The sequence below is a fragment of the Muntiacus reevesi genome, chromosome 3, assembly GCF_963930625.1.
Source record: "Muntiacus reevesi chromosome 3, mMunRee1.1, whole genome shotgun sequence".
NCBI lineage: Eukaryota > Metazoa > Chordata > Mammalia > Artiodactyla > Cervidae > Muntiacus > Muntiacus reevesi.
The window spans coordinates 111326190-111349176 of record NC_089251.1 but is presented as its reverse complement, the minus strand read 5'-3'; the positions used below and the strand labels follow the sequence as shown (position 1 = coordinate 111349176).

Below are 22987 nucleotides of genomic sequence, written 5' to 3'. Positions count from 1 at the left end.
CACATCATGCTGCAGATGACAAGGAGATTCCCATTTTATCCTAGCCTGCAGCTGCTTTCCATGTGGCCCCCAGGTGAAGAGACTACATTTGCTGAACAGACACCAGCCCACTCTGGGTATCTCTGTCAGTCCAGGTCTCCCCAATACACAAGGGGCAGTCACTACCATGGTTATTATGGAGCTTCTAGAGCAGCAGCTATTAACCAGGGCTACAGATCAGAGTTTTCTGTGAAGCTTCACAAATGCCTGGGCCTGTCCCTCGAGATTTCAACTTAGTGGGTCTAGAAAGCCTTGGGCTCCCTCCCCTCGAATCCCCTAAGATCCCTGGATGATTCCAGTATGTGCATATTGGACTGCACATGCACACTGAGATGCATAGCTTGAGTGACCTTAGTCTTAGTTTCTTAACCAGGGATTGGACCCAGGCCACAGCAGTGAAAGCGCCAAGTCCTCATCACTGGACCACCAGGAAATTCCCCAGTTCTAATGTATATTACTAGCTGGGAACCAGTGATCTAGAGAAACACGCCCAATAAAACGTTCTGTGTTATATAACTATTAAGTACTTCAAATATGCCTAGAGTGACTGAGGAACTGAATTATTTTTATTTACTTTTAATTAAATTCAAATAATCACATGTAGCTGGTGGCTATCATACTGGACTGCAGTCCTAGAACAACACTCACAAATCATCTGCACTCCTCCCTGTTCAACAACAGCTCCAAACTTCCCACCTACTGCATCATGTACAGTATCAAATGAAAAGAGCAAAGAACATAGTAAATCGATAGACTTGAATTCAAAACCTAACTCTATCACTGTTTAACCCTGAACACATCAGTTCTTTATCTAAAATGCACATAACACACTTCACACAGTGCCTGGTACTTAAAACACCCAATGAATAGTAAGTATTATCAATAATGATAAATAGTGCTTCTGCCTGGCTCTAAAGTCTGCCACAGTGTGCTCCGGTTCTTCACATTTTTCAGCCTCATGCCAAACTTTCCACTGTTCAGCTCCATGCAACTGTATCCTGCCCCACCTTCCTGCCCACAATGGCTTCCACCAGCAGAAACTCAACCCTTCAACATGAAGCCACTTCCCAGTTCTTTAGCACATTCTGCTCTTTCACATTTCTAAAGGTCCTGCTGTAAAATCAGTCACAAGCACAAGTTGAGCACTTAGTTGTCCAGCTAACCGACTGCAACTCTCAAGGCTAAGTTCTTGGAAGTCAGAGACCAGCTATTTTACTTCAAAGTCCCCCCCAAGACCCCATCTGCAGAACTAGGGTTCGGGAACTTCAATGTGCCAGGCTGTCTTTAGGAAGCGGTAGAGGATACCATGGATAGAAACCCTAGATTAAACCATCGAGTCAAAGGACCAGGGGCACTGCTAAACCCTAAACCAGGTTACGACTCTGAGGGCAGAAGAAAATGGCGATGGGACTGAAAAAGCAGAAGGGAGGGTAGAACAAGCAGTCAAAGAATGAGCACATGTCTGAGGAGAATCGTGGGTGCTACCCTATAACCAGGGAGGTCATCAAACTACACAGGCGTCCACAAACACACTGCTTAAAAAACAAAAAGGCTAAAGGCAACTTACTTTTTCCTCTCTCATATCAGGGGGACTGCACTCCCAATTAAGGACAGTTACTAATGTAGGGGCTAGTTAATAAAGGGTTCAAGGATTCTTTCATTAAGAAGAAATTCCTTGCAGACCAAAAATAAATGCAAGTTAAAGAAATTCTTACTCTTAAAAAAAATGAAATGAAGACATTTCCTTTTCCTGGACATAAGATTTCTGACCCCCTCCCTTCAAGAGAATACACAGCTTAGCAAACTAAAATGTATTCAGTTCAATCAGATTACTTTGGTCTCATGTGAAAGTTCAACATCTGCTCATATTAGGAGGGGAGGTGGGCAGGGACTGAACTCACACTTCTGACATTTAAAACCATTGTGAAAGATTTGTGACTTGCAGTTATAGATGAAATGTCATCTTCCAATCTTTTGTAACAGAGAAGGGGGCCTTAAATCTTCACTAATCAGTTTTATTGGAAAGTAGCAATTGTAGACCAGAAAAAAATCCCTACTACATCCAAGACAGAAAAACCAGTATCAGCAGTCTGCAGGCACCCAGGAAGAGGCAGAGGATGGGAAATACCAAAGAGCCAGAGGTTCCACTCTGGGAGAGACGGAGAGGAAATCCTTTCAATGGGAAACCACGGGGGTAGATTACTGTGATTACACTTCAAAAGCAAAGGCTCTGCCACAAAGACACATAATTGAGAGGAAAATGCTGCCCCCTTGATCAGGGAAGTCGGGGCCCCCTGCTATATACTCTCCTGCATTCATAAAAATAAAAATAAAACAGAGGAAAAGAGCCATAAGAAAACCCCCATCTCCATTCACCACTTATCTCTTTCCAGATCACTGGACGTGTTACAAACTGCCTGCCAAATGAAATGCATCAAAAGATGCTGTTTAGGGGCATCAAAAGGAAAAGGATGCCTGGCAGGCTGGATCCTTTGAATATATTCAGAACAAACAATTTAGGACTCACCACTTGCATAGAGTCCCCCTGCTCTAAGCAAATGGAATTAAAAACCCCACCAGATCAGAGGGTTAATGGAATCCCTTACAACTTCTTATTGCACCAAGGGAAGCCATAACCACCTAAGGGGTAGCTGAGATATAACACACTTGACTTCCAAATTCTCCAACTTGTGATCACGACTGGTTCAGAAGGCAGTAGAGAGGGCAGGACCAAGGACCCAACTACCAAGCAAAAGATATACAATTCATCAAAACGCACCACACCACATGGTAGGGGCAACAGGAAAGAGAAACTTCTTAATTTTCTTGAAATAAAAGCTCCACTGAGAAATGCTCCAGGTTTCAGTCCCAATCCAAAGATGCAGAAAGGAAGTGACCAGGCAGCAAACCAAAGGAGCCAGATTTGGTACCCAAGGACCAGCAAAAACATGATCAGAGAGGGATGGGCCGGGGGCTGCCCCAAATGCATCCATCAGCAAGCCGAAGTCTTGACTGCCACTCATCCTGTCACCCTAAACGCCAACTAGCTGGGGCCGGGAGAAACCTAGAATATCATTGCCTACTCCTTGTGCTTTCAAATTTATTCCTGGCCAGATTTGTTGTATGACTTTTAATAATAACAATAAAAAAAAAAGCATCCCTGGCTCTTTAACCGAAAGAACCCCCTAATTGATTCCCACAGTAATTAACCTGCATTTTACCTCAGAGAGCGGTAGTTAAGGAAGTCGGCACTGCTATTTATAACTCATCTCAAATTGAGGGCAGACTGCCTAAAATCTAACACATCCCAGCTGTACTCCTGTTTGAACTGGGGCCAAGGGAATTTTTTAAAGCAATCTTGGCACCGAATGAATGACACCAACAGTATGAGCGCGCGAGCGGTTGTGTTGTGGTGACGTAGCACTGGAGGTGGAATGGGAGGGGGCCAGTGTACTGTGATCCCTCCCGTGCGCGCCTGCTGCTCGCTGAGTCCCAGTACAGTAAGCTGGGAACCGCCCACTGAGAGCCAAACACAGGAAAAGGCTTTTCCTGTGGAACGCCTTGAAGTGAGAAACACATGGCTAATCTGCATAAACGCGAAGCCATACCGCCCCTGCCAGGAAGGTTAGTGCTCGTAATCTCTGGCCATGAAGCTGGCTGCCTGGGAGGACTTGGACTGGCGCCTGATAACCCAGAAAGAGCCGAGAGAACAGATGGGTAAGGACCCCGGCAGAAAACAGCCCCAGGTCACGTGACGCGCCACATGGCCCCGCCAGCACAAACTATTGTCTGGCTGCGGAGCTCCCATACAAAGGCACCCGGCCTCGGTTTCCTGTGATTATAGGGACGGGCAGCAGCTGTTGATCCAGTTCCCGTGTGGGACCCTCCCCTACTGAGCAGCATTCCAGGCAGGGACAAGTAAAAAAAGTTAAGGGCTCTCGGCTTCCCCGCAAGCTCCACGTGGTCCCACTCAGATCTAAGGAAGGACAGAGTAGACTTCCATAAACAGACCCGCCCTTTGCACCCGGAGCCACACGAGCTGACCAGCATAAATCACTCTCGTTGTGCGCCCCTCCCCGGCCACACAGACGTCTGTATCCTCACCCACTCTTCTCTCATCCTCCAGCACACTTCAAGGCTCTGAGGCCGGGTCTAGGAGCCCAACCCCCATCACAGATAAGTTGCCCAGAAACCTGCTGATTCAGTTCCATCCCAGATCCTGCCTCTGACAATAAGGAGATTCCTTCCTTTTCGTTTTGTCTTGCAGTTAAGCAGTCATTTCCCCACCGATAATGTGACCCAAGGCAGTTAAGAAATTCTTTACTTCCTATCTGGTCTCACCAGAGGCATTCACTGATGATTTCCTGAATCTAAATTGATAATGAAAATCTCTCATCAAATCTACCCATACCTGACCCAGGAAATCAACCCACTCAGCCTATATGTCTTATCATTCATAACCTGAGAATCACACCCCATTTTTCTATTTCACAAGAGACTGAAAATTCTTTCATTTTAGTTCTAGTTCATTCAAGTTCTCAACAAACTGGTCATACGCCTGCGGTGAAAGAGGAATTACCTACACTAGTTTACAACTACCACTCCAAAGAGACAGTTTAAAAAAAAAAAATTATTTCAAAGTTCTGTACGTGTTCACACTGACTATAAATAAAAAATCCAAAGTCAATGAAAAGTTCTACCCACCCCCTTTCTGTTTACTGAAGTGATTCCTGAAGATCAGGGCACATTCCTCTTTGAAGCTTTAAGTAAGAGCTCATTTCAAAGACATCGCCTGAAGCATCAACCTCATGGAACCCCTAGGAGGGGCTGCAACCAGAAAACAGACTCAGGACCTTCCAATCCACAGTCTCGAAAGTGACAGAGAACAAGAAAGGACGCCTGGCTTGTCCAGGCTCAGAGGTATTTAGGCTATTGAGCTCCATCCTTCCAAACCAGAAGATCAGGGGAGGAAAAAAAAAACTCACTAAAGGTAGAAAAAAGAGACCAGAGGGGGAAAGTCATTGAATCTTCAGATTATGAGAGCCAACTGTAATAACGACCTCAGCTGTCCATCCAAAAGAGGCATATGACAGAAAAACCACAACCAGGTGGCTGATACATCTTTATTTCTTCGTTGGTTTCTGAAAGGGCCCTCAAATAAAGCAGCTAGAGCATCAAAGTAATAAATTCCCCAACAAATGATAAAGTTCTTCTCATTCAGAGCACTTTCATTAGCCACCTTTCACAGAGAAAGTGGTCTTCCAAAAATGATGATCACTTTTTTGAAAGACCAAACTTACTAAACCAAGTTCTCCCAATTTCCAATGAATTACAAAAACCTCTATGAAAGACACACATCTTCTTGAGAAAGGTACTATTAAAACATAGGGATAAAATACATAAAACAGTGAGGCCCCAAGACAAGACTTCCCCGATGGCTCAGTGGTAAAGAATCCACCTCCAATGCGAGAGAGACAGGAGTTACGCGTCTGATCCCTGGGTTGGGTTGGGAAGATCCCTGGGAGGAGGAAATGGCAACCCACTCCAGTGTCCTCGCCTGGAAAATCCCATGGACAGAAGAGCCTGGTGGGCTACAATCCATAGGGTCACAAAGAGTCAGACGCGACTGAGCACGTAGGCGCACAAGGCCCCAAGACAATAACTAAAGAAGAATGAAATGGTGAAGAGAGTACACCAGCCGAGAGAACGACTGGGTTTCCACCCCAGCTCTCTGCCCAGCTGGGGACACAGGGGCAGGTACTAACCAGGTTGCACCTTAACCTCCTCAGCTACATACTAGAATCCTGCCCTCCAGATTCTGCATCAGCAGCTCTGGGAGAGGGCCAGGAGTCTCCTCAGGCGATTCTCAGGTCCAGTCTGGGAGCATTTGGGCTCCATGGCCTCCCTCCAAGTCTCCTCCCATCTCCAGCACAGAGCGGCTCGAGAACTCAGATGCACGTTTGGTTTCCTTAACCAAACAATGGTCTGAAGAGGGCAGTGCCCGGCCAATAGAGCAAAACCAGGAATGGAACTCAGATTCCCAAGGAAGCAGCACTCTCAAAGCGAACATTTCCCCAAATTCTTATACTCAAGGCCTGACTGTCTTGTCCACCTAAGCACCTATTACTAATAATTACTATAAGCTTTATTTATTTATCCTGTTCACTGTCTATACCCTAGAGGAGAACATAAGCTCTGGGAAGGAACATAAGACACCTGTATGTAAAACACACTTACCCACTTTAAAAGGAAAAGAAAGGAGACTGTGAAAGAGAAGGTGGGACTCTGTAGGTCCTGGCAATTCCTACCAGCGTTCATGTCGAGAAGAAATGCTTTGGCTAAACATGGTCAGTCCTAAGAGCTCTGCCTCCAACTTCTCTGTCCTTCAGTTTCTACATCAACAGAATAGAGATGACAGTGGTAGCACCCTCAGGGTTGAATAAGTTAATACGTTAAAACAAAACAACACAAGACACTGTTCTTTAAACCAGCTGGACATGCTCCAGCCTCAGAGTCTTTGTACTCACTCATCTCTCCACTTGGAATACTCTTTCTCCTTCCAGGTATTACGTGAGCTATCTCACGTAAAATATCACTTCAAACTGACCTCCCCTGATGCATCTATTTAAAATTTCAATCCAGCACACTTCTCGCAGCTGACCCCTGATTAACTTTGCTCCTGAGCACATATCACTAAGCATATTGTATGCTAAAGTTTACTTATTTATCTTGTTTAATGTCTATAACCGAGACTAGAATATATAAGCTACAAGATAGAATACAAAGCATGTGTCTGGGTTTAAATGATTGCTCTATCTTCCAGAACTTAAAATGTTAGCTATTATCATCCTACACAAATCCCAAATTTCTAGCAATAAAGCTTAGAAACCAGAATAGTTAAGGTCCGGTCCCACACACTCAAGACCAGAAACCCAAAGTGGTCAACTAGAAGTTAACAAATTACTTCCCTCTCTACACCTTCAACAGGAGAAAAAGCAGAATGGAGCTGAAAGCAGTTTCAAAATACCTACTTAAAAAACAGAAGCACACAAGCCGGACACCAGAGGGTTGGCCAGTCCAGTTCCCAAGCTCCGCCCACTTTCAGTGTGTTCTTCCCAAGGAATTTGCTCAATAGCTCCTTCCAAGAATCCTGACAGTAAAGTCCAGCAGTTTTCAACCAGAACAATACGAGCCCCTGAGAAGTGTTTGGAAACAAATGTATGAAAAGTGCCTTTTTGGTTATCACAGCGGTTCTGCAGTGTTACTGGCGTTTGTTACCTGGGGAGCAGGATGCCAAATGTGCTGCAATGCATCGCCACACAAAGAAGAGCCTCTCAGAAACAATGGACTCTAGCCCATTACAAGCTGAATCCGAGATGGAGAATTTCCTGTAACACTTGACTCGGGAGCAGTGGAGGGAAAGGGAATCAGAACTGACTGGTACCCATCCCAAGTACAAAGTCACCCACTAGCCAAGATAATCATAAATTAAATATTTACTTTATGAAATAGCTGGAAGATAATTTATTGAAGGTGGTACTTTCCCAGTGTGTTAATCACAATTATATAGTTATTTGTGGTTATTTATATATATACATCTTTTCCTACTAGAAAGTACTCCGTGGCATTAGAATCCTGGTGCCTGATACACTGTAGAAGCTCATTAAATATTTGCTGCATTACTGTAAGCAACTGCCGAATGGCAGGTAGATACAGGTTTTTCAAAAAAAGTTTTGCCACAAGACTTCTTACACTGGCAAGTCCCAACTATCGAATGCTTTAAATTAGACAATATTTCAGTAACAGGACTGGACCATTAAATGAGCTAAAAAAAAGTTCTTATCCTGAAAATTCTTGAGAAATGAAGCATGATCAAAGCCTAAGAAATCTTGATGATATACAAGGAAGACAGATTGGTGTACTGTATCCCTAGTACATGCTTAATAATTAAAAACTTAATGTACAGATCTTGCTACCCGCACTAAGTGTTATGGGTTGACATCAGAAAAAATGTATTTCCTCCTGCAAGCCATCCCTTGGTGCTTCTACTTAGGAAAGGACCTTAGTGTGGATGGACCACAAGCCCAAACAAGAGGGGAAATTTTTTAAGATATTTTCTTCCCTACCTATTTGTCATTCATCATGAATTGACACGGTACACTTAAGGGATACCTGGAGAAACAAGGGTCACATAACCTTACAAACAGAACTTTACCCAGGAGAGTAACTATCAACTTTTCAGTAAGGACAACACTAAATCACACCTAGTTCTTTTAACCTGGTTTCTAAACTACTACTCTTTCTTCCATGCATTAAATTGCTCCGTGGGTAACTGCTCAAAAACAAAGAAAAAAGGCAAAAACTGCTCTTAACCAAGAAACTTTAAGGCCTCCTTGCCTTCTCTTTTAAAAAGCTCTCTTCCCCTCTCCCTATCCCCCATTCCTTTTTATCTCCAAAGTTGGACTGATCTGGCATGGGTCATATAAAAAGATCCTAAACTTCTCTGAGTGCACAGTTCTACATTCTGCCAGTTTTTCCTTCTTTACTAAAAAAGGTATCTGTGATACATCACTTAGCTGTAGGAATGTGACTTACATGCAGTAGGGGATTCTGTTTGTCATCATGCTTTGACTGTCATCAATCCAAACAAGTACTATATTTTTGATAAAGATACTGAGAAAAGGCAGCCATATCACTATTTCATTAATTCCCAGGGCTGCCTTGGACCACTCTCCAAAAATGCCAGCCTTTCCCTTGGTCCCCGTAAGTCCACTGGGGCTACAACAGATACAATAAAACTAGTTAAAGAATGGCTGAAGGAACAGCCAACATTACTAAGATTATGCTGTTGTTTAGTCGCCCAGTCGTGTCCGACACTTTGCAACCCCATGGACTGCAGCACGCCAGTCCCTGTCCCTCACCATCTCCCAAAGTTTGCCCAAGTTCACGTCCATTGCATCAGTGATGCCATCCAGCCATCTCATCCTCTGAGATGCTTCCAAATCAGATTTTTTAAAGGTCATTAGTTCCCCAAATGAAAAGCCATAGAGTCCTTCCTATAGATTCTCCAATTTTCTCTCTTCTGAGCTCCAAACGTACCTGGGTACCAACCTCCTCTACACCACTGTCCACACAAATGTGTACAGAAGAGCCTAGCTTCATCAACATTTATACCAGAAATACATGAGAACAGACCAAAGATACCAGCTGTCTTTCTTGCTATCTCTGGCCAGTATAATCAAATTGGGATGGATATTTGGCATGCTAAGCTATGGAAATCTAGCTAATATTTATCCGTACCCCCACCCCCTAGTCTGTTTTGGCTCACAGACTCTTTTGAGACTGTCTTATTCAAGGCACACAGAATTTCCCTTTGGTAAATGTGTCTGGGTGGGTGAACACAGCTATCTCAATCTCATTTTATTTTAACCCAAAATACCATAATGAGACCACATATTGGTCACTTGAGGTTTTATGTAGGGGTTTTAAAGAAGCCAATTCAAAGCTGCACTGGGAAAGCAGAAGATTGAAATCACAGACTAGAAAGAAAAACAAGAATGCTACAAATCTGTCCTAGACCAACAGAACCCCCAAAACAGACTAAGGAGGGCTGAGAAACAATCTCCAGACCAAAGGAAATAAAGTGGGAAAGGAGAAGAGGCAGAGATCACCTAGGGAACTCTGGTTTATTACTTAATTAGACAAAGGCAAGTCCTGCCTCTAGTTGGCCAGGCCATTCCAACAGAGGTGAGCAGATACCAGGAATCTTCACTGAAATGATGTTGACCTGAAAGTGGTATAAATTGCCTCTCCAGTTCTTTTAAGACGTTTTATCAGCTCTGATGTGTTAAAGTTACTGATGTCTCCATGTGCTCTGCATTCTACTAACAGAGTTAAGACACCAAAGGAGAGAATGAAAAAGCAAGAAAGCAAGAACAGAGAGAAAATAAAGCTAAATGGCAGAGGGATGACATAGTGAATCTAGAACACAGAAACATACATAGAGCACATGATCCCTACCAGAGTATTCATCTGTCCATACAAATATCAACTCATAGATCAACTGCCAACATACTGCCTCCTGGAAGCCTCTGCCTTCATCGCAGCCGGGTCACAGCGATCACAGTTTCCCTACTCAGGCAGGAGGGACAAGCGGTCTGGTACAGGAAACTTATTTTTAATGGGAAGGATTCAGAAACCACATAGGGTTTTCAGAAAGCCCACATGAACTAGAACACTGGTTCTCCACTTGGTCTTTCCATTATTTTTTTTTTTTTTTTTTGGTCTTTCCATTATTAATGTTTATTGTCTGACCATTTGTGTCACCTCCATTTCTGTGCCAACCACAATCCTTAAGACATACAACAAGGGACAGGTCTTGGCTCAAATGTCCATTACTCAAAGAGACCTCATCCACTTCAGAGACGGGGTAACTTGTCAGGAGTCTTCTTAGAGGGTTTATTTACTAGGACTTCACAACAAGTGACACAAGGAAAGGAAAAACAACAAAACGCAAGATGGCTACTGGGGCAATGGGGCGGGGATGAGAGACAGAGGGACGTTATTAAGAACGATCTACTCAGAGACCACCAGATTCTCAGATCAGCTGGCCATCAACAAGCTGAAAGGATATCACAGCATTTAATTAAGGCTCCCATACTAGCCTCTGAGTAGCATTTTAAGAATAAGTTTTCAGGCAATTTCCTTAACTGGTCATACTTGGAGACCACTATAGGTCACCATCCTAAAATGAGCTTTTCCACCTTCATCAAACAACCAAATCACAGGTTCAGATTATCCTCATGCTATGCCACCAAAGAGCTAGAAGAGAAAGAAATGGAAGGCAAGGAGTCTCCAGGTCCTATAAACAGAGTTTGTCATTATTGCATAGTAGAAAATATACTATGTATATCAAAAGTATTTTCTTTAAAAAAAAGTATTTCCTTTCTTCTCCCCCAACTCCAAGCACTTTTAAACTTTTCTCTAACCAATAACATACTTTGAACATAATGTCAGGGCAGTTACATCTGAAACATTTTAGCCTTTGGTACAATTTGCAAGAAGCCCCGCAGGTAATTCAGATATACTCTGTAGCCTAGATGAGCATAAATCCAGTAGTTCTCAAGCTTGAGTGTGCACTGCAGTGGCCTGAAGGTCTTATTGAAACACACTGCCACAGCTTCAGATTCAGCAGGTCTGGATGAGTCTTTGCACTTCTAACAGGACCCAGGTAGTGCTGGGTGATGACGAATGGTTAGGGATGCCACTGAGAACCACTGCACTAATGCACCTCTCAAACTAGAGCAGATGCTTAACAAAATCTGTTGGGGTTTTGTTGTTTTAGCATTAATACAACTCAGATGTAGCTAAATACTATGGGATAGCTTTGAATTCAGCAAAGACTAATGCTGTGTTTAAGCACTCAATTCTATCCCTTTCTCAAGCAGAGGCCTCTACCAACTAGGAGTTGGGTTTGAATTTCAGTTGATAAAAAATAACACTTTCATATGTTATTTAACATTGACTACAGTTGCAAGGTAGGTAGTTTTCCTCCTTACACAGTTGAGGATACAGATTCAGAGAAGTTAAGTGACTTGCGTAAAGTCACACAGCCTAAGGTAACTTTAAACCTCAATTTCAGAACTGACTCTAACATGAAACTGTGTGAGGCACTTAACCTTTATGCGTTCACTCTCTTGAAGTGGAAAATTAAGACAAAAATCTTCATCTCTCCAGTGAGTGCTCCAACTTCTAGAAAGTAAAATCACCCGGCAAATATTTTCATAATGCAAGTTTTGTTCACTTAGATCAAGGTGAAGGGTTCTATCTTTGAGTCTGAATCCTACCTCCACCCCCACTGTCAAAGAGAACAGGGCCTCAGGACCAAATGCTGCCAATTCTTACCACTGGTATCATACAGCCATTCATCAGAAACCTAAATAAAAATCTAAATGGGAGAGATGGATGGGACAGAAATCTTGGCATAATGTCAACTGTAACTAAAGGCTTTTCAGTCTTTCACCCCATTTAAGAGTTCTAGACTATTGCAAAAATAATGTTTCAACAAGCTCCAGTGCTTGAATAATTTATTTTGGATAAGCAAACTTAGTATTTTATAATGTTAGATAGCTCTAACATTATAATGTTAGAATCAGACAAACCTAGATTCAAATCTACCTTTTACTAGTTTTTTTGCCCTAGGGCAAATTTCTCATTCTTACTCTACTTTCTTGCCTGTAAAGTGGGAAGAGTTAACACTAGAACCCGCCTCTCAGAGTTTTGAAGATTAAATGCAGAAATTCATGGAGAGACACAAGCATAGCTCTTGGCACATAGTAAGTACTCAAATACACAGTAATGGTCATTAATGGTCACCTCTGACATGCCATCAGTTTGAAAACAGGGACCTCAGTGAAGTCCCTGGCCTATCCCTGGCCCAGGACAAAGTTGTGGACACATTACCTATAGAACTGATCCCCAAATCTTTTATAATATCTTTGGCAGCCCAGATTCCTAAACAAAAAAGTTAGAAGTCTAGAAACAAAAGGCAGGCTAATGCTCATGAAACTCCATCACTTTGTGGCCAGAACAGAATCCTGTCCAAAATGCAAGAGAGAATGCCATCTGTACTCACCAGAGAAGATGTAGTAACAAACAGGAACCTATTTCCAGCATTTCTGCTCAGGTGACTTCTTTAAGAACAGCAGAAAGCAGTAAGAAGGTCTACCCAAGAGACAGGGGAAATCACTGGGCAAGAAGAGCCCAAAGACATATCTGTTTCCTCTAAAAGGAAGCACCCAGCACGCTGTAGCCTTTAATCCTCTACCACGTGGCTGAACTCACACTCTTCTTAAAGTCAAAGTACACCAGGCACCAGTCAGTTGAGAATAAACAGCTGGATCCAGATGCACTCATGCAAGTTGTGACCTCAAGGAAAACAGGAGGCAAAATAAAAAACACTCAGCACACAGCAAATGGGTTTTCAAATGACTGGTATCACACCAGTCCCTAATCTCCCCTGCTGCTGTCATGCTGGTGCTAGATCTTGAAGGGGGAGTTCCTTTTAACAGAGATGTCTATAAACAAGCAAGCTGAAAGCTAACAAGTTTAAGAGGGAAACGCATACAAAATTCTTGGCTGCTGGTGATGAGCCACAAAAAAATCATGAATGCGCCAGTGCCAAGGGAAGAGGAAGTCTAATATCTAACTCTGCAGACTTGGGAACCCAGAAGCTATGAAGCCAGAAGGAAGCCCAAATGCAAAAAAGGGGGGGAAAAAAAGCACATGGTACATTTCCTCTTCATATCCAAGCAGCAACTCTGGGCCTGAAGAGCACATAGCCCAGCGCCCAAAAGCCCCTTAGTATTTCATATCAACATTCACTTCCTGGAGGGCGACAGAAACCTGTCCCGGATTACTGAGTGATTTCTAACATGTACCATAACCAACACTAAGTCAACATTTCAGGGATCAAATTTCCTACTCGGCTGCATGTTGGAATGCATTCTTGGCATCAGACTTCTTCCCACTGCAGTCCACCCTTAGAAAATGCAGACGCCACTGGGAAATAAAGATTCAACCTGTCTCAAGACCATCTTCTAGTATGCATAAATGACTAACAAAAATAAACAAAAGTTCACTCAGGTGTCCCTTCAAATTCAATAAAAACTAATGGCATCCACTTAAACAGGGAGAAGAGTGAGTTCAGGGAAGAATACTCATGACAGTTAAGTCAACATTCACCCAAACTTGGATTCTTCTAAAACCTAGACTGACTGAGGAGTTCATCTCAGCCCCTACAAACTTGCTGCTAAACCACTGTGCCCACTTCCGAGTTGCTGGAAACTCACTTTTGCAAAATGCCAGACGGGCCAGGAAAAGGTGGCGCGCGAGATATTTCCAAACTAGAATCTGTATTCAAAACTCCATACACCTTTACACAGGAGCAGCGTAACCCACCCTCCTCCTCTAGGTGGGGGGCACTGGACCCTCCAAGCACCTTTATCTGTTAAGCATCACTTAGAGCCCTTTGAGAAGTGCCAAAAACTGCTTGTGATCCAATCACACATGGACCAGCAGGTAAAGAGAAACCAAAGTCACTACATTAAAGAGGCTCCTATAAGGAATAAGCATGTGTTTGCAGCATTTAGGAGCTTCTTGGCCACAGTCAGTCTAGTCAAAAACAATATTAAAGGCCATTTCTGTGAACAGATGGGCAAACTGCGTATGCCCAACATCCCTCAATATAAGGTCTGATCCAAACAACTCAGCTTGATCACGGCCCTCAAATCTTCAAAAACAGTAGCAGTCTAAGATCCGGACAGGTACCTCAGGGCTTCTGTCTTAAGAAAGGTCAGTTAACTCTGCCAAAAAAGAAAAAACTCAGACTCTCTAACCAAAGTTGAACCACTGACACTGAAGCGTACAGGGCACACAACTCTGAAGGTGACACAACCTTCCAAACCCAAAATTACTACAAAAGAGGCCCTGAACTGGCCAAGAACTTGGCAGGTTGTACTAAAGGCCCCACGTAACCACAGGAACCACTAAGACCCTGAAACCACTCTTTCATGGAATTGGTTACAGTCCAAATTCCCAAAGTCACCAGAATGAGACAACTACAGGTCTGGGGATGGATGTGTAATTTGGATTCTGCAAAGCCCGTGAAACTCAGAGTAGCACTATGAAAAAGCAAATTAGTAACTTTCCCCTTTTCGGACATTTAACTTCACAAATCACTGCCTCTGAAAAGTTGTCCCAGGTTTACCCTGCCCACATCTGACTGCCCCTTCTCCCCAGACTCCTTCAGGCCACACGTACCCTGAGTTTGGTCCACATCCATTTATAAAACCTTGCTCTGCAGGTTTCCAAATGTGTGCGCATAAGCAGGCTTCCCAAGAAAACGAGATTCCTCTGGAGCAGGTATCACCTCTCTCTCTCAAGTCCCTCCCTAGTATCTAGTAGGTATGTTCACACAGAGCTACTTCCCACTCCCATCTGAAACTCCAGACCTCCCTGAGCTAGAAATCCGGCTCTCAGAAACAAACCTGAAGTTCTAATACCCTCCCTACCACCATACTGGGAAAGGCCTGGATAACCAATGTCAGTGTCAACCCAAGTTTTTGTATCTTGTTTTAAAACAAGCTGATAGTCTTTGGTAAGTGAGCTGAACCTAACTAAAAATTATGGTCAGAGCCATAATTACATTCATACTCCCCACTATCAATACTACGCTGAGTCAAAAAGGCACTTCCAGGAATCTGGTCTAAAAAACACTTCTTGCGAAGAAAACTGGTGTCAAGACTTAGTGGATTATGTTTAAAAAGAGACTTTGAGAAAGTAAATCCAGTCATCTCACAAGACCACCAAGGGAGAGTACGATCAGAAGACAGTTCAAACAATTCTAAGATACTTCCTCCTCCATAAAAAGGATGTTTCACCAAAAGAACCCAGAAACGTGTTTAATCCTAAAACGGCAATTTTAAAAACAAAAACTGAATCTACCCACATAACCCTTCAGGCAGGCTTTGGTGAGTCCCCAAACACTATACTGAAACCTTGGGTATTAGTTTTCATATATAAACAAGCAATGCACAGGAGTCCAGTAAAAACTACATAAATAAAACCAGCCCTTGGAGTGGGCTTATAATCCTGAGAGCCAAAGCACAACAGAGGCTTGGGACAGACAACACTGAAGTTGTAGTATCTTTTTTTCTCTTTTATAGTATTCTAAAAACGCAAACCCCGACCCTAAAAACATCTCACCAAACTACAAAACCTTTCTGAAAGAATAAGGCTTTAAATTTACAACTCACAGTCTCATAAACAAAGCGTTAGAAGCACACTTAATTCACTGACTGAAACTTAGGTCCTTCTTTCCAAACTTCTGTTTATTTTCACTCTGAAACTGCAATCGATTTTAAACAGGGTTCCACGTGTCCTGAACTTAGCACGGAGCCAGGACAAGGGAGGTTTCTCTTCCATGGCATCATCTTTTCACTTCAAATTCTTCTAAATCATCTCTTATCTCCACGCTCCCTGCCCTCACCTCCACCCCCACCCCCCCACAGCACTCTCTCTTCCCTATCCCCAGGTCTTTTTCTTCAATGTTATTTTATTCCACCACGTGAAAAGAAACTAGCATTATCTTTGCTTGAAAACTGTTTATTAATTTGCCTGTCAAACATTCTATAGAGCCGTTTACATCTTACTACAGAAACCTCCTGGGTACATATTGACAGCTCAGCAAGTATTTACACAAAGCTCTGAAACATTTGGTTCCTTCAGAGAGAAGAAGCTGCTAGAATTCTCAAACACCTTCCCTCATTCATAAAGGGAAACTTCCTTCTAGCACCCCTCTAAGATGCCTAAATTACACTTTTTAACCACTAAACCAAGAAGAGAAAGACTGGAAATTCAGGGGCACTGGAGAATACCTGAAAGAACAGCATATGCAGGACCAATTGCAAACCATACCACATAGTTTAACAACAACAACAACAACAAAACCCAGGAGTATGAGAAAAAGCAATACACCTACGAAGTTGACCCTGAAACACTTAAGCTTTTCCTGTTCCTGTCTCAGGAACTTTTACTCCTCTCTCAGCAAAACTTACAGGGCAAGTTCAGGCACTCAGATTACAACCAACTGCCCAAACCAGACCTAGACCTGCCCAAACACCCGAAGAAGCTGGAGAGCTTAATGCTACCTCTCCCCACCTTCCTACCCTGCCCCGGAAAAGAAACGGTGTTAACATTCAATTTATGAACATCCACTCCTCACCCCTTCCCTAATCTACCACTAAAATCCTCTCGTGGAGATTCTGAAAGAACTATTTTTCAAGTCTTGCTTTAATGAAGTCTGCCTAATTTTTTCAATTACTACTTAGTGTTTTAATACCACAAGCCAGGTAGAATGACTAATAACAAACAGATTAACAGTCTCAAAGCAAAGGAGTCTGACAGGGCCTTTTCTGCAAAGGGCCACAGATACAGTGGTACCCAACTATTTAGAGCTTGATTCTGTAAATCCTCAAGAGAAAATAGCCTCGAGTTCCATGAGCCCAGGGGAAGAAAGATGGTCTCCAGATCCCTATCAAAAAAGGTACAGGAAGAGGCTGCCCTCCTAACAAGCCAGGTATGGAAGCACAGACAGATCCGTAGCATCAGAGAGGAAGGTCATGCAGTCCGAGGGAGAGAAAATGAAACAGAGAAGGCAAGTGCCCTGCCCAAAGTCACACAGCTTAATCCAGAGCTGCATATGGAGCCAAAGGTCCTCTTCCCGAGTCCTCTGCTCACTACTGCGCCACACACAATTCGATGTGCAACAGTAATGATAATGTCCAATCTAACCAGGGAAAAACTCAAGAGATAAAAAGCAAAGGGAATTTAGGACTCCATATCAGAAATCGAGGTACCACTCCAGCTAACTGGCAGAACAGAACTGTTCAGTGCCAATTTATTCTGAATACCGTATTTGCATGCTTCAGATCCTTCTAGAATTTTGGGATTTGTAGCCAATCAATACAACTTTTTGAGGGACGGGGATGGGAAAAGCCCCTGACCATTACTTTGTTAGCGGATTCCCACATTTCAAAAAAGGTTCACTAACTTTGTAAAAGGCCTGCTAGAGACATCACACCCTACAGGAGTTAATCTAACATATGAATGTTTAATGCAATCCAGGACATTTTGTTACAGCAGGTGCCACTTGTCATGGTAACTCTGTGTCACACACAAAGGAAGGAACCTTAAAAAGTCCCCACAGTGCCCAATACAAAGAAGCCAGCCTTGGTCCTGACAGCTTTCTCTCTTCTCTCACCATCAACCCCACTTCATCACCCCCAGTTCTCTTGTGGAGAGGAGAGACACATGAAGCCCCTACAACTAAGTGCTGTCTCAATGTGGTTACCCTGATCCCTCCTACTTGAGAGAGCTCCAAGAGTCCTGTGTTTCAGCCAGCCCAGAATTTCTGCCAGTAGGCATTCCCATAATAAGCCTAGGATTCCTGTGTTTGTTTCCCAGGAGTCGGAAGTATCATTTGATATTTCCATAGCAGGAACTAACAGCCAAGCTTCCACAATCAAATTCACTTTGATCCTGGACTACATATTCTATTGGATTTTTTTTACTTTGATGAGCTGGTACTACTCTCAAGGTACTATAGCTAAAAGCATCCCAAGTAAAAAGCTTTAAGTGATGTTCAGTCACATAGGTGACTGAAAAGTATTTCATTACTAGCAGGATACAACTCTTTGAGATACAATTTTACTTATGAAAGGGCATAAAGGAAAAGTTGGTTTGCTGGGATCTTTCCAGCTCCTGTAAAAAAGACATAGCCACAATATACATATTTATCTAATCTTTCTTTCATAAAGGCAGAGTCAAAGGAGAGCATTACTATCTTAGATGTGTTAATCAAGTATCTACAAAACACTGTTAATTCAAGACTGAGGGAAAGAAAAGAACAGAGCAATATCTTATTAATTAAGAATGTTAAGAATAGGCCATCATGGTCTGACAAATTTATCCATAAGTAGCAAAAAGGAATTCAGTACGAAATCTATCCACCTACAACCTTCACCTAGATGACATATCTGAAGCAACCTACAAAACTGGAAGTTGCACTGTCTCTCCTAAGAGTGAATGCTCTCTAGCCCATGGCCGTGGGTCTCAGGGGAATAGGCAAATGAACTGAAATCCAACAGGAATCTATGTTGTGTGAAGTGCTAAGCCTGGTAATGTTAAAAGGGAGTCAGAAAATTTGCCCAAAGGCAGCATAGACAAGCTTCTAAACAAGGACTGTATCTACTTTCCCACCTTTTACCCAGCAAAGAACATAGTATCAAGCACATAGAAAATGCTCAAATATTTGTTTTCATGACTGAAAAGCAGAAAATGCTATACAGTAAATATTAATTAAAAAAAAAAAATTTGCCTGAATATCCCCAAACTTAAAAGAATTCAAATTAACTTGTTTTTAAATGAGCCTTGACTTACCCCAAATTCTTCCTCCAATGGTTTAAGAAAGGCAAATTTCTCAGCCCTCTTTCCCCCTCCTCCACAAATAAACAGAGAATGAGGGGAAAGAGATATAAACTATAGAATGACCCAGAGACAAGAGGATGTTCTAAAACAAAATTTATCCTCCAAACACTAGGAATCCAATTTAAAATTCCCCTATTTCTTGCCCAGATATGGGACATCATGGAAGACATGGAGTCAAGGCACAGACCTCTAAACCTGCTATCTGATACAACTACTTTAAAAAATCCCAGCTCCAAGTAACAGTGGAAAAGCAGTTCTAGGATGGGAGGGAATATATATATATAATTATGCCGCCTAAGTGAACAAAATGTGAACAAGATCTCACAGGACAAAGGTATAACTGGGTACTGCTGAGAGAGGGGCAGACATGAAAAAGGATCAAGCCTTTTTCCCTTGCTTTGAAAAGATAAGATGACCCCATAGAATACCCAATATTCCTGACCAAAGCATTAAAGACAGAACACGATGAAAGAAGAAGAGCAAAATAAAGCAGAATGCACAGAAACATACCTAAAAGTTGTAATTTCTAAGCAAATCTTAAGTATCATTGCAGGTCATATTTTTATTATCTTGGAAGACAGAAATAAATGGAACTTAAAATGCAGAGAAAAAAAAAACTGACCTGTATTTCAAAGCTGTAAAATGATGACAAAAGAGAAAACTGTTTTTTTTTTTTTTTAATTCCAGGAATAAATGATAAATTTCACCAAACCAAGCCTTTAAGAAACAGTCCCTCTCAGGATCATGAAAGGTGTCCTTCCCTTTAAATTGAGCTGCTCTCCCAAAGTTTAATTAACAAAAGAAAGTGTTAACAAGATTCAACATGTAAACAAAGAATGTCGCCCGCCTTCCTTAGAACACTTAAATGTGAAATTCTCAGCAAGCCTCCAGTTCTCAAAGTTTTCTCTTACCCCCTCTGATAAAGATCCCACATTTGCCACTCAATAACAAGCTCAGTAAAATAATTTCAATTCTGCAAAGCGAACAGGGTCAAAATTACTCAAGACAAACGCATCTTCAGAGCCATCAAAGAAGTCATTTATACCATCAGGAAAATCACAAAACCAAAACAAACAGCAAACCCATTGTAGAGAAAAACTCAGCTACTGTTCGGATAACACAGAACCTATTTCAGGCTGCATAAAACATAACAAGCAAAATAAATCCGAGGTACAAGCAAAATGCTACTGCCTCCTCTTTTGTTCCAGGCACAATGTGACAAGGGCAGCCTGTCTGGGGCTCACGCCTGCTGATACAGTATTGCTGCTTAAACCTCCCTCCTCAAGGTCACAGCCAATTTCAGCTCTGGAATAAAAGGCAGATAGTGGCAGCGATGGTTTGGGTTATCACTGGCAGAAAAGCAGAGTGTAAAAGTTTATGAGCTCATCAGGATTGTTGTACCATTACATCAGAGGCAATTATAAATGGCCAAGAGCAGGAGATGGGGAGCCAATCAGATCACAGATAGGATGTCAACCTAAGACCAACTGTCTCCTGGCTTTGACAGAAGGATTTTACCTCCATAATTCAAATCCCAAACCAAAGCAATCTGCACTTACTACTCCAATCACTCAGCTGTTTACCAGCACTTCCAGGGAGAAGCCCAGGCCACTGGGCCGACGGAGACTAAGGCAGGGGACGACCCGGGCTGCCCAGGGTGAACCGAAGCCGGCCTCTAGCTGCTCCCAAGCAGGCCCCTGCCCTCCCTCGAGGTCCCCCCGAGCCCGAGGGGCCCCCTCCTTGAAAGCACAGATGGGGACCGGCCTAGAGGAAGGTAGGGAGGGCAGAGAGGAGCGGCAGGTGAGCAGAGAACTGTTCACTCAACTCCCGACCTCCGAGCGCTGCCTACACCCCTAACCTGAGCCCCCAACACCCCCTCACCCCGGGCCAGGCCCTTTTCCCGCACACCCGGCTCCGCACCCCTCTGAAGACCCCCCGGAGCTGGAAGGGACCGGGGGAGGAGGAGGAGGGGAGCAGACACCTCAGGGAAAGCCCCACACAAAGGCTGAAGGAGGGAAAGAGAGGAAGGCAGACGGGCAGCCATTTTAAGAGAGAAAGAGCGAGACAATGGCAGCTCCCCAGCAGTGGGGGCCCCAGACTGGGGGTAGCCCACGGCCGTGGCCCGCTCCCCGCCGCCGCCACCCACTCCCAGGACCCCCCCACCCCACTCGCCACAGCCCCCACCCCACCCCACTCAGCCGTGTTACCTGCGGGGTCCGGGCGAGCGGCTGCCCCCCGCCGCCGCTGCTCCCAGGGCTCATGGGCGCGTGGTGGCTCCTTTGTTGGGCCCCTCCCGAGGCGGCCGCGGCCGCCGCCGCCGCAGCAGCAGCAGCCCCCCAGCACTGCGAGGCCATGTCCGCCGGGCCCTTGCCGGCGCCCCCGTCCTGGGGCCCGCCGCCGTAGTCGCCCCCGGGGTAGCCCTGGTAGCCCCGGGCCGAGCTGGGCGACGTGAGCAGTTGGTTGAGGGTGGGGGTGGCGGTGGGCTGGGGGGTTCCCCCTGCGGCCGCTGAGGGGCCGCCTCCCCCCATGGCCCCGAAGCGCTGCTGAGCGAAGGACGAAGACGACGAGGAGGCGGAGGCGCTGGAGGAGGGAGGCGGCTTGGAGCCGGCGGCCGCCGCCGCCGCCGCCGCGCCGGAGCCCGGAGTGCCACCTCTCGGGGAGCTCAGCGCGTAGGCCTGGGGGGGCGGGGGGTAGGCGCTGCGGTTGGGGTAGTAGGAGTTGTACTGGTGGTTGGGGAAGCCGTGGTCGTGCGAGTTCTGCTGGGGCCCCGCGTAGGGCTCCAGGCCCCCGCCGCCGCCGCCGCTCTGCAGCGCTGCCAGGCCAGGGCTTTGTTGTCCGCCATGTTGTTGGTGGAAGACGGCGGCCGCGGCGGCGGCGACGGCAGACGGGCTCCGGCCGTAGGGTTGCCCGAAGCCGTAGGCTGGGGGCGGCAAGGCGGCCGCGGCTGAGTGAGGAGGCGCCCCCACCCCGTCGCTGCTGCTGCCGCCGCCACCGCCGCCGGGCGGCTCCGTGAGGTTATTGTTCAGGGCGGGCCTAGGGCCCGCGTTCCCGTTCGAGTTCTTCAGGTCCGGCTCCGCGCCGGGCCCGCCGGCTCCGCCGCCGCCGCCACCCCCATTGCTCTCGGCCCCGTCCTGCAGCTCCTTTCCCAGTGGCTGCGGCGGCCCCACGGCGGGGCCCTCGCTTTCCTGCCCGGCGGCTGCCTTCATTTCCCCGCGCTCCGCCGCGACCGCCGCCGCCGCCTCGCCCCCCGCCTCCTCCCGCTGCTGCTGCTGCTCCGCTTTCTTCAGCTCCGAGGGCGGCGGCGGCGGGTTGCCCAGGCTGCTGGCGGCGGCGGGGGCGACCTGCGCGGCCATGATCCCCGCTGTCTCGTCCGCGGAGAGACCCGGCCCTGTCCTCGTCTTCTCTCACCCCCCTCCCACCCCACCCCGCCCCGGGGCCGAGTCCCCCCGGGCTTCCCTCCCCACCCGCCCGGGCGGGCCTCGCGGGGCTCCGCGGCTTTTGCGCTGCGCTCGCTCGCTCGCTCGCTCCTCTCCCCCCCGCCCCGCCGGCTCAGGCTCCGGGCTGGCGGCGGCGGCGGAGGAGGAGGAGGCGGCGGCGGCCGAGGCGCCGGCGGCTCAGCTGCTCCCGGCTCTGTAAGCTCGGGACTCGGCTCTCCCGGCTCATTCCCCCCCAAGCCCTTGCCTGGGAATGAGGGGGGCGGTGGAGGCTCCGCTCCCCAGGGCCTGGCCCCGCTGTGACTCTCCGCTTTCTGCTGCCGGAGAAAGGAGGGAGGGAGGGAGGGGAGGGAGGGAGGCGAGGGGGAGGGGGCGGGGAGGGAGGGAGGGAGCGGGGGGAGGGGGACCCGGGACGGGCGGGCTGGAGGGCGCGCGGCAGCAGCCCGGGCGCCGGCAGGCAGAGTCGG

General features: G+C 45.7%; 1 protein-coding gene across 5 annotated transcripts in view; it reads right to left on the bottom strand.

Moving 5' to 3' along the window:
• ARID1A (AT-rich interaction domain 1A) overlaps nucleotides 1-22490 on the bottom strand; it is a 68099-nt gene extending 45609 nt beyond the window's left edge. For all 5 annotated transcript variants that reach the window (XM_065930141.1, XM_065930143.1, XM_065930145.1 and 2 more), the window contains exon 1: nucleotides 21294-22490. In XM_065930141.1, the coding sequence (XP_065786213.1) occupies nucleotides 21294-22439 (1146 nt within the window). In that variant the 5' untranslated portion in view covers nucleotides 22440-22490. The remainder of the gene's footprint in view (nucleotides 1-21293) is intronic.
• Between the last annotated feature and the right edge of the window lie 497 nt (nucleotides 22491-22987).